Source organism: Rana temporaria, chromosome 3 (assembly GCF_905171775.1).
Source record: "Rana temporaria chromosome 3, aRanTem1.1, whole genome shotgun sequence".
Classification (NCBI taxonomy): domain Eukaryota; kingdom Metazoa; phylum Chordata; class Amphibia; order Anura; family Ranidae; genus Rana; species Rana temporaria.
The window spans coordinates 88,940,346-88,952,986 of record NC_053491.1 but is presented as its reverse complement, the minus strand read 5'-3'; the positions used below and the strand labels follow the sequence as shown (position 1 = coordinate 88,952,986).

The following is a 12,641-nucleotide window of genomic DNA, read 5'->3' as shown; positions in this document are numbered from 1 at the left end:
ACGCATGCTCAGAATCATTGAACTTAATTTTTCTCGGCTTGTTGTAGTGTTGTACGTCACAACGTTCTTGACGGTCGGAATTTTGTGTTTGAGCCAAAATTCCGTTGGAAGAAAAATCCACGGTTTTCTTGTCGAAAATTTCCGATCGTGTGGACGCGGCATTAGGGAGAGCTGTGCATGATGTCATAAGCCTAGGCTAATGACCAGACATGAAACAGGAAGTGGGTTGTATAAGGTATTTACTGGCAGAAAAAATAAATGACTATCCAAAGTTAAAACAACAAGGGCAGAAGATTTAATAGGTGGAACGATGAAAAAATTACTGAAGTTCCGCTTTAAGGGACCACAATATGTCTGTACAGCGGAAATCTTCCTAGGCCCCCTTTGGCAGCATCTCTTCTTTTTCCGCTGCAATAAAATCTGGAGGGGGATCTGATTGGAGTCAGGGAGGGAGACAAGCTGTAACAGGGGGAGTCATTTAATCTGCAAAGGATTTCTAGGGGGTCTAACTGGACTTGTTCTGTCAGAATGTATTGTGGACTGTACATCAGGTAACATGAACCCCTCCTGTACTCTGTCTGCTTTTACTGGTAAAAGACAGACCCTGTAATATCGAAGAACTTTTTCATCTACGTTCCAACATGTAATCTATAAAAGAGTATAATGATCACATAGCTGCTGAAAGTACTGCCTTTTATCTTGGTAATTCAACTGTATGCACTGTTGCAACATCTTTCTATGAACCTTAATGGCATCTATAGAAGTATCCATCCTTTCTGATCTTTTGTTTTACCATTTCTCTAATGTGGTAATCTTTAACCTTTTTATGACCAGAGTTTTTTGAAGCTTAGATGCCCGGACAAAGCTAAGAAGTGTTTGTTTTGTGTCAATCAAAGTAATGTCACCAGCACACCAGGATCTCCAAAATGGGTCCAAAACTTTAATCAGCGATCACATATTTACAGCAGAAAGCTAATATTACATTGGAAGTTTTGAACTAGTTATGTGTCAATTAACTTGACAATATCTTTGAATATTTTTTATGATTGACAAGGGGTCTGGGAAATAGGAACACACACAGTTACACATTTTCAGTTTTCTTCTGCAAGTTTAATAATGTTCATACAGCAAATTACTTTTTACATTGGACTTATAAAATTGTATTGCGGTCAAAAATGGGTTAAACTATATTGAAACGCGTTGAGCTAATTAGATGCTTTTCCCTGCTATCTTTTTATCTAAGCTACCATTACCACAGTATACTGGAATATGCCAATTTACAATCTACAGTGGAAATACGTTGCAACTAGTCTGGTGTGTTTGTAATATGTTACTACTGTGGCTCTAGGCCAGCATGCTATCATTGTGTCATTATGCTATTTTTGTTTTTTATTACTATGTATCATGTCATGGAATAAAAGTTTTTATTACTTTACTATGATGGCTATTATATGTTTATGCATTTATTATATGACACTATTGATGGCCCTATCACCAGACAGTATTATAGTACTATGCAATGCTATTTCCCTGGTTGCACGTTTCATTAAAAAGTCCCAAAATGTAGTTCTTTTTCTCAAATTTATCGGGGATGGAGGTACATCTAGCTGGCCTCGTAAAAAAGTCCCACTTTCTTCTCATTTATATATTGATATGATAATAAGGGCTTATAAAAAAAACACACCAAGAGGTCCATTTATAAAACATTTATTGGCCATATTTTAGAAACATTCGGACAAGCTGAACACAATGGGCCAGATTCAGATAGATCAGCGGATCTTTAGATCCGCGTAATCTATCTGATTTAAGATCCGCCGCCGCAAGTTTTAGAGGCAAGTGGGTAATTCACAAAACAGTTTCCTCCAAACTTGCGGCGGCGGATCGTAAATCCCCCGGCGGAATTCAAATTCTGCGGCTAGGGGGAGTGTAGTATTTAAATCAGGCGCGTCCCCGCGCCGATTCAAATGCGCATGCGCCATCCGTGAATTTTCCCGGCGTGCATTGCTCCCAATGACGTCGCTAGGACGTCATTGGTTTCGGCGTGAGCGTAACTTGCGTCCAGCGCTTTTGTGAATCGACGTACGCAAACGACGTAAAAAAAAAATTAGACGCGGGAACGACGGCCATACTTAACGTTGGCTGCGCCTCATAGAAGCAGGGGTAAGTATACGCCGGGAAAACGCTTGCGTAAACTACGTAAAGTGACTGCGTCGGGCCCGCGTACGTTCGTGAATTGGCATATCTCGCTGATTTACATATCTTCGCCGTAAATCAGCGAGAACGTCCCCAGCGGCCATTTTAAAATTGCAGTTAAAGTGGAGTTCCACCCATAAATATAACATTACATCAGTAGTTTTATTAGTCCTTTAAGAACATTTTTTTTTTTGTTAGATGCCTTCAAAGTGTTGTTGCTAGGCAGAATAGTTAATCTTCCCTCTTCCTGCACCTAGGTGCTTAAGCTTCCTACCCTACACCACACAGACTCCTGGGAATGTAGTGGGTGTAACTTTCCAGGAGTCTGTGCACTCCCCAATCTCGAAGAATCATGTGACTTGGACAGTACAGGTGCTGAAACCTGATCTGAAACCTATTACACTGCTTGTGCAGCACTGAGCATGTGCGAGATCTGCAAGGCTGAAATCCAGGAAGTCATACAGTCTGGCTTCATGATGCCCACACTTAAGATGGCCCCAGTCAATTTCTATTTTATAAAGTGTCTAAATGCTGTAACAACCTAACAAAACGGACCTTAGTTTACAGACTAACTTTACTAGAATACATTAAGCTTGTGTATTACAGGGGTATTTATATTTAAAAAGTGAAATTGTGGCCGGAACTCAGCTTTAAGATCCGACGGTGTAACACAGTTACACCTGTTGGATCTTAGGCATATCTATGCGTAACTGATTCTATGAATCAGTCGCATAGATACGACCGGCCTAACTCTGAGATACGACGGTGTATCAGGAGATACACCGTTGTATCTCTCTCTGAATCTGGCCCAATTTTCCCTTATTTTTTCTAATAGAACAATTCCTGTATCATCAGCTCCATCTAATGGCCACAATGCAGTATATTCTTTTCGTTCGGGTATTTCAGAAAACTATACTGCATTTTGGCCACTAGATGGTGTAGATAAAGAAATAAATCTATTAAAAAACATACAAAAGTTTTATAAATAGTCCCCCAACTGTTCTAACGCTATGTAAAATAAATAGACTTTATAGAAATGTGTTTTTAACTTTAAAGCTATTGATAATATCCATCAACAATGTACCTGCTTGGAGTTGGTCAGATACAGCTTTGCAGCCAAGTTGATGATCTGGAGTTTCACAATATCTTCCTCATTAGTGAAAGTTTTGGCCATCTTCCTTAGTACATCAGGAGCAATTTTAGGGACATGTTCACAGTACTCCCCAATGAGCCACAGGATACTGGCTCGCGCCATAGGCACCTACAAACAAAAGAACCAGAGGATAATAAGTGATCAGAGGACATTAATTAAAGTGGCTGTAAACCTCAGACATGAAGTATGAACAAAGCATATCCCTCTATATTGTGTACTTGTCCCAATCCAGGGCACTGAGTGTCATTTCAGTCTTCTGCCTTGTTCCTCTGCTATCAGCCTGAGTCACATCGGACGAGTTTTCCTGACACCATAAGAAAAATGGTGACATGGGAGGGACCTCCAGCAGTGACAGCCTCTGCTCTGTTCCTGTGTGCTGTATGGATGGGTGTGTGTCCCTTCCCTCCAATCAGCTCTCAGAACTCTCCTTGTTTCTTTTCAGAGCTGAGGGGTCCTTTGTAAATTTTACACTTAATGGATGTACAAGTTATGTAGGAGGATTTGTTTCATCTCTGTGCATCACCTGAGGCCAGTCACTTCACTAGGTATATGTAAGGATTTACAACCACTTAAAGATGTGTACAAGTAACTACAGGAGAGATGGCTATAAAAATGTACTATCAAAGAGAAAGTTCCCCCAAAACAGCAAACATTTGATTTGTTATAGGTGTTGTCATCACATGACAAGATTTGAAGGTCCTTCTTATAGAGCGACAACACTTGGCCACTGTCTCCCAGCTGTGTTCCTGCTTTGTCACCCTGGTCACATGGGCTTCTGATGCAGACTACAGGTGGCATTATGCATGCCCACTATCGTCACCATCAGGAAACATACAATGAGAAATGCTATTCAACCATTGTTGGATTGCATGAATGTAAACAGAAAGCTACCGTAAAGAGGCTGCAGGAGATCAGCATCACTGAAATATAACTATGGGTGAAAATATTGAAAATACATATTTTAATATAAACAAAAAAAAAAAAACATCAAAAATGTGTCTATATTATGCATCAGGAAACTCAGGAAACAGTGTGAGCGAATAGGGAATAAAAAGAACAATAAGAAAGTGTAATAAGAAGGACAAATTCCGAGAATATATATAATGATGAAGTTGTGTGAATGTGTGTGTGTTCATAATGAAGCTCAAATAGTGAGCTGTGATGAAATAAAGTGTATGGTTCGTTTGCCTATTTGCTAGAAACAGTGAGATTATAAATATGTTATTCTTACAGTGATAATAATGTGTATAATTACAGAGGTGTGGGTGACCAATATGTGTGTATCCATACATCGAAAGAGCGCAATGGAAATCTGAGGTGTATGGGGAATGGAGACACGAGCAAGAGTGTGTATTCCATGCTTTCGGCCTCCAACCACACTACCCTAAATCCCCACCGTGCACTCATATTCATAATGTTCATGATAATCAGAAAAGCCTAAAGCATTAAAAATATTAAAACCTACAAAGTGTTCAGTCATAAGTCTATTGGGAAAATTGGGCTGAGGCTAATTGTGTGTATAGCATAAAGACGTCAACATGTGAAAAACAGGAGTGACGTGTTTGTCACTCTCAAGAAGACGTGGATATACTGGTGCGTATATAGACCAAAATATGTCCATATATGGCAAAAATCCAAACAATAAAAAAGGACATATGTATGCACCCGATTGAAATAAATGCTATGTGGGAAAGACCCGAAAAATTGGCCGATCCCACATATGTAGTCATGAGTGAAAATCACTCAAAGCTCTATGAAGCCGACAGCAGAGAATAATGATAATAGATGTATTTGATACAATGTATTAAAATGTATTGAGAACAGTGCATGTTACAATTTTCTATATTCAATTTTCACGTTTTCTTAACATTTTTTACTAATTTTCTTATTTTTACTTGGGTTTCATATGTGTGTGTGATATGACCATTAATGTGGTCCACGCCTCCAGGTGACCACCATCGCTCGTTACTCATTATTTGAGTATACACCATTAGCGATGGTTGGCCACAGGTGATGGTGGATCACGTGACTGGTCTGGTATAGGTGTATATATTTGAGTTGTGTACCATTTTGTTTTAGCTATGACTAAGCACTGACATTACAGTGCGAAACGCGTCAGATATACACCCCACTGCCTGCTGTGTTTTGTAGTGCTCCATTTCTTTTATTATTAAAGGCCACCTTTTAAAGGATTTTGTGGAAGTGCGGCTGTCCAATTTTTTCTTTCCAAGTTTTGCTCCATGCATTGCCTGCACCCACGCTTCTGAGAGGACATTGATTGCATAGTACACTCAACTGGAGCGGAAGTTCCTTTCTTCTCTACTAGGAAGGCTGTTAGTGGAGAGAATGTGGTGGCTGGAGAGTTGTAGAAGGAAAATATGTGGAAGTAGGAGAGTTGTTGGAGGACAAAGTGGTGAGGTAGGAAAGTTGTTGGTGGACAGAAAGCAGAAGTAGGAGGGCTGTTAGTGGACAGAATGTGGGGGCTGGAGAGTTGTTGGAAGAGTATGGAAGTAGAATAGTTAGGGGACAAGGATGAGGAGTGTGGGTGTTAGAGAGCTCTTGGGCCTTGTACACACGACCGAACATGTCCGCTGAAACTGGTCCGTCGGACCAGTTTCCGCGGACATGTCCGACCGTGTGTAGGGCCTACCGGACAGTTTTCCGGCCTAGCGGACAGGTTTCCAGCGGACAAAAGGTTCTTAGCATGCTAAGAAACTTGTCCGCTGGAAGCCTGTCCATCCGACATGTCCGCTGGTTAGTACGCTTAACCAGCGGACCGAAATCTCCCGCATGCGCCGAATGGATTCGACGCATGCGTGGAAGCATTTTACTTCCTGGTTTGCGGACGTGGCGGCGTCAACGTCACCGCGCTGTCTGTCCGCGGGGATTTTGGTTTGATGGTGTGTACAAACATTAGACCAAAATCCCCTAGCAGACATGTCCGATGAAAACGGTCCACGGACCGTTTTCATCGGACATGTTCGATCGTGTGTACTTAAAGGACACATTTTCAGTATTGGAGGACAAAGAATAGGGTTTGGGGAGTAGTTGAAGGTCTAAGTGTGGGTGTATGGAGACAGCTCAGCTCAAGGAGGAGACCAGAGTTCATGTACCCTAGATCAGTGTTTCTCACCTTCAGTCCTCAAGGCGCCCCAACAGGTCATGTTTTCAGGATTTCCCTCCGACGAAACAGCTGTAGTAACTACTAAAGCTGTGAAACTGATCAAATCACCTGTGCAAAATAATGGAAAGCCTGAAAACATGACCTGTTGGGGCGCCTTGAGGACTGGAGTTGAGAAACACTGCCCTAGATGACAAATTTGTGTGTACAGAAGATGAGGGGGATAGGTAACAGATATGTCTCCTTGTGGCAGATTTCCCTTTAAATATATGTGTTTTCAAAGCCCATTCACTGTTTAAAAAATAAGTAAATCCATATACTGTACATTACAGAAATGAATAAGAAGAGAAGTAATGTCTCTGCACATGTATTTTTACAATTCTGCACGTGGACTGTACACAATTTCCTGACAGATTTGGAAGAAATAATAAACTGACTTTCCATGTCTGCTCTGTAAATCTTACATACCTGAATATTATCTGTAAGCTTCGCCATGTGTTTGATAATCTCACTATGCTGTGCCGGCTGCATTTGTAGCAGTTTCTTGATAACTACGACTGATTCGGCCACAACAAGTTCTGCAATAGAAATAAAAAGAGAGCATAGAGTAAAACATGTAACTATATGGTTGATTTGCTAAAGTCATTTTTACACAGACTTTTGCTCCTTTTATCAGGGTTATTAAGCCTCGTACACACGACCGAGGAACTCGACGGGCGAAACACATCATTTTGCTCGTCGAGTTCCTTGTCAGGCTGTCGAGGAACTCGAAAAGGCAAGTTTCTCCATTCCCGTCGAGGAAATAGAGAACTTGCTCTCTTTTTGGCTCGTCGAGTTTCTCGACAGTTTCCTCGACGAAAATGTACACACGACCGATTTCCTCTGCAAAAAAATATCTCCCAGCAAGTTTCTTGCTGGTTTTTGCCGAGAAACTCGGTCGTGTGTACAAGGCCTAACATGTACAGGCGGTCCCCGGGTTACAAACATCCGACTTAAAAAACAACTTCTACTTAAAAACGAAGGGAGACAACAGGAAGTTATAGGAAATCTACCCTAGGAAGGGAAATTTACTCCTGTAAGCATTATCCTGGGAAAAAGATGTCTCCACTGAAGCTTTATCACCAACCCTTGTTTCCACAACAACCCAAATTTTTCAAAATCCAATTGTCACAGGGACAGAAAGCGAGGTGAAATCTTCTGTACAGCCAGAGACAGCAAAACAAATGTTACAGGGGTGGTAACCCTTCCCTATGCTACCCAAAAAAACATTTAAAATAATTTTTTGGGTTGGAGCTACACTTTAAAAATGTACCTGTTCCGACTTACAAACTTACACTCCTGCTGGGGACCTTTTTGGGATGTTTTGTAGGTTTTATATTTGTATGATATTAGGAAATCATTTGATATTGTCCTCTGGCCATACTTACATTTACTTCTTAAAAAATGGGTCTTCGGTCCTCACTTTTGCAATTGGATTAATTCTCTCTACGATAAACCAAAAGCATTTGTACAATACGCTGGATTTCGATCGCTCCCCTTTGCGATCCAAAGAGGCACTAGACAGGGATGCCCTTTATCAAGGGCTGTATCCTGGCCTAGGGCAGCACGTTGCAGGAGGGCAGCATGGAAAGAGTCTCCGTCGGCTTGCGCTACACTGTTAGTGTAGCGCCAGTCTTATGGGGTGTACTGGACAGAGAGACAAATTAGCAGCCGCAACTGTGGGGGGGGGGGGAGCTTCTATTTTGACTGTCCTATTATCCTGAACCACAAACCTTCCTCACTGTGCTATGTATTTTCTGCTGCACCATTGGCATGGTTATATCTTCTTAGTCCTCTCCATAAAATTTGCATAATTTCGTGCCTAAAGTAGAACTATAGGCAACACTTTGTTTTAGTGAAGGGCGGGTCTTAAACAGCAAGGGGTGTGGCCTTGACAGGAAGGGGTGGGTCATATTTAAATTAGGGGGTACACAAGTTTAGTCAGGCCTAGGGCAGCACAATACCTAAATACACCCCTGCCTTTATCCCCACTAATGTTTCCATTAGCGATTGAACCTCTTGCAATTTTGATGAAAAATAACATATTAAAGGTTTAGATATTGCAAGTTATTATCATAAAATCGGCCTTTTTGCTTTACCCAATCTAAATCTAGAACTAGTTGCCTTTGAAAAAAATTCTGGTCTTTACATAAATGATTTTAAATCTAAAGCCCTGAACATTAATATGTCAAATGCCAATATTATTCATCAAAACACATTTTCCTTTTCCCTGGGAAGACTTTGCCTTGTCTTATTTAGGCATTAATATTATCGCTTCTTACGATTCCCTTAATAATGCTAATATTCCATCTATTATTTGTTACTTGAAGTCTCTTCTTGAAACATAGAAAAACCATCAAATTTCATGGTTAGGACGCATAGCATCTATCAAAATGTTTTTTTTTTACCATGTTTCTAAAGCCTTGTGTATGCTCCTCAAAGTTTTTCCGACGGGAAAACTGTCCAAAAACCGCCGGACAAAAAAAAGAGAACCAGCTCTCTTTATTCCCGCCGGCGGACTTTTGGCCAGTGGTTTTTGGCAGTTTTCCTATGTCGGGAAAACCGGCCGTGTGTAGGGGGAAAGACTGACCCAGCAGGTTCTCGGCTTTCCCCTCGAGATTTCCGATGGGAGCTTTTCCTGTCGGAAATCCTGCACGTGTGTATGGGGCATTACTGTGTTTTTCTGCCTCCATGTAATATCCTCTGTGAACTTCTGAACCTCTCTTTTTCCTCCTCACTTCCTTTAGGGCACTTTCACACTGAGGTGGTGGGGGCGGTAGCGGTAAAGCGTTTAGAAATGGTATATTTTTTTTCTGCACTCAGGTTTTCACACTGGAGTGACAGGAGAGGCGCTTTACAGGCACTTTGCAGGTGTAATTTTTTAGCACTAAAATGCCCATAAAGCACCTCAATATGAAAGTGGCCTTAGTCTGGAATGAGCAGTGTACATTAGTTGCAGTCATATACACTGCTCTATTGACACTACAAATCCCATAGTCCATCTCAAGAGTGAGGAAGAGAGGGTGGCTACACTCTTATATACAGTGAGACCATAGAGAATAATAGAAAGTCAAATCACAGCAGCAAAAAAAAAGGATTTTGGAGATTTGGAGGAGCAGAAAATACTTTTTGAATTAAGAATACATACTTGAAAAGAATTTCTTTAAAAAACAAAGATTAGCATCACTTTAATTTGTGGCTCTGCACGGTAGTGAATCTAACTTTCAGCAAACATTCTCTGCAGGTGAATTTTCCAGGTACATGTGTTTTGAATGATTGATTCCCCACCTGAGAACATCTGGTGAAAGTGACATTCATTGCTTTAAAAATAGACCCCTAAGGGCAGTGCCGATCCTGACCTACCTGGGGCCCTAAGCAAAATGACATGGCACATTAAAAATGAGAAGCAGGGGGCGCTGACGACAGTGACATGTCACATTAAAGAAAGTTGAGAAGCGGGGGGAGGGGGTGTTCTGCTGTCGGAAATTACATCTTACATTAAATTGAGAAGCGGGGGGTGCTGACTTCTTACCTCTTCTCCCATGCAGCCAGCGAGTTGAGAAGCGGGGTGAGGGGGCGAAATGACTTCTCACCAGGCGGGGCCTCTAGTAATTTGGGGAACCCTTACCAGCTTTGCGGGGCCCTAAGCGCCTTGCATAGTGAGTCTATAGGGCGGATCGGCCCTGCCTAAGGGTTAATGAATTAAAATTCATGGAGGTCCAGCAAGTAAAGTTTTCTTCCAGCAAAGGTCCGAATCTCCATGCGCTATGGCTCAGATGCTTCACATCAAAGAAGATCCTACAGAATCCAACACTTTCCCAGAGGTTCAAATGCCTGCTCCCATGCAAGGTGTACTACCTTCTACCAGCTCCTACCTGAATCTATAGCAACTGATCAGAATTCATCCTGCTATAGTCAGACCAGTACAAAATGGACTTTGATTGGTTGCTGCACCTAAAAGTTAGCACTTAAGAATAAGAACCTTTTACTGAACAATAACCAATTATCATTTGGGACAAAAACATATTTCTTACAGCCGATTAGCATAATAAATGTTTCTTTTATCTTACCATCCCGGTTTGAGAGAAGTTGAACAAGTCCATTGAGGCAGGTGTCTCGAACTTTACCAATATTAGTGGCGCATCGACCAATAGCCTGTATCGTTGCAGCCACAAAATCTTTGTCCATACTGCGGATGTATGTCTGCAATAATAAAAGGGTGAAAATAATCAAGATCTATGAATCTCAGAGCTAATTACAGAACTGCCACTCTTTATCTGCATAGGCGATGTATACTTGTTTATGTCAAGATCAAGATTCGGCCGCTTCAGCAGGGACTGATTGAATTTCAATCCATGTGTGGGCTAGCTGGCCTATCAATCGACTTGTGCACAACCAACCTGTCAAGTTTTTCCTGTCAAACATTCCCATAGACACACTCCTAGACCTTGTGGACAGCCTTACCAGAGGAGTTGAAGCTGTTATAACTGCAAAGGGTGGGCAAACACAAAATATTGAACCCTGTGGATTAAGACTGGGATGCCATTAAAGTTTGTGAGTGTAAAGGCAGGCACCCCACTACTTTTGGTAATATAGTTTATTTTTTATAAGTAGGGATAATTTCCAGCCTTGTAAAAAACAGTAGATTGTACTACCTGGGGTGTTAAGGTCCACCTTACTGGAAAATGGATGTGCTAGTAGAGGACATGAACAGGTTAATGATGGCATTCAGCTCATCTAATACTTTGATACTGAATTCACTATTTGTACTACACTTACACACATACTACATGCATAGAAATAGCACATCTGCTGATGTTTCAGATTCACACAATGGCCACACATATTGCACTTCCCAATCTCTTAAATAATGTGTTATCCTTACAAACCATGCTCATACTGATGTTGTTTTTTAAATATATATACTCAAATGTGACCTGAAAGTGTGCTGCAATCACTGATTTGTGTTCCCACAAGAACCCTGATAAGGTCACATGTGAAGTGACGTAACGCATATGGAGAGAGGTTTTTAAGGAGGAGCCATATCCACATACTGCATATTAAGGAGGAGTAATCTAGAGAGGGACACCAGTGAATAGGAGAAGAAAGAGATGCCTATTTAAAGAATAGGGAATACAATATATCGTTATAAGGTCTAATTGATATGTGGTTAAAGTGAAGGTTCACCCGGAAATGAAAATGTTTAAGATTAGATTGAGGCTCATTTTGTCGAGGGGAATCGGGTAGTATTTTTAAAATCGAAGTCGTACTTACCGTTTTAGAGATACATCTTCTACGCTGCTTCCGGGTATGGGCTGCGGGACTGGGCGTTCCTATTTGATTGACAGTCATCTGACAGGCTTCCGACGGTCGCATCTATCGAGTCACGATTTTCCGAAAGTACCTGAACGTCGGTGCGCAGGCGCCGTATAGAGCCGCGCCGACGTTCGGCTTCTCGTGACGCGATAGATTCGACCGTCGGAAGCCTGTCGTTAGACTGTCAATAGGAACGCCCAGTCCCTAAGACCATACCCGGAAGCGGCGGAGAAGATCGTTCTCTAAAACGGTAAGTACTGCTTCGTTTTTAAAAAAACTACCCGATTCCCCTAGACAAAATGAGCATGAATCTAATGTTAACATTTTTTTTTTAGGGTGAACTCCCACTTTAAAGTGGAGTTCTACCCAAAAGTGGAACCTCCGCTTATTTGCTTCCTCTTCCCCCTCCGGTGCCACATTTGGCACCTTGCAGGGGGGAGGAGGGAACAGGGACCTGTTTTTGACAGGTTCCCCTCCCCAATTCCAGGAGACAGCGCCGTGGTGCCATCTATTCGAAGTTCCGCCCCCTCCTCCGCCGCCGGGCCAATTAGAAAGCGCAGTAAGCTTCGCGCATGCGCAGTAGGGAACCAGCCGGTTGGGGTGCTGACACTGCGGTCTCCCTGGACAGGTAAGTGTCCAAAAATTAAAAGTCAGCAGCTACAGTATTTGTAGCTGCTGACTTTTAATTTTTTTTCCCTAGGCGGAACTCCTTTTTAGGTGAGAGTTCTGTGAGCCTTGAACACGTGGTGTGGTGACGCGGTTTTGGAATAGGAGGTTATCTGTGACAGGTGAAGGGATAAGCAGAGTATTTCAACACAG

The 12,641-nt window shown here is 41.8% G+C and overlaps 1 protein-coding gene across 14 annotated transcripts in view; it reads right to left on the bottom strand.

The window, feature by feature from the left end:
* The window catches only part of AP3B2 (adaptor related protein complex 3 subunit beta 2), a 129,038-nt gene that overhangs the window by 48,429 nt on the left and 67,968 nt on the right, over positions 1 to 12,641 (bottom strand). For all 14 annotated transcript variants that reach the window (XM_040342904.1, XM_040342905.1, XM_040342906.1 and 11 more), the window contains exons 13-15: positions 10,577 to 10,709; positions 6,936 to 7,045; positions 3,278 to 3,454 (exon numbers count right to left, since the gene is read on the bottom strand). In XM_040342904.1, coding sequence (XP_040198838.1) covers positions 3,278 to 3,454; positions 6,936 to 7,045; positions 10,577 to 10,709 — 420 coding nt within the window. The remainder of the gene's footprint in view (positions 1 to 3,277; positions 3,455 to 6,935; positions 7,046 to 10,576; positions 10,710 to 12,641) is intronic.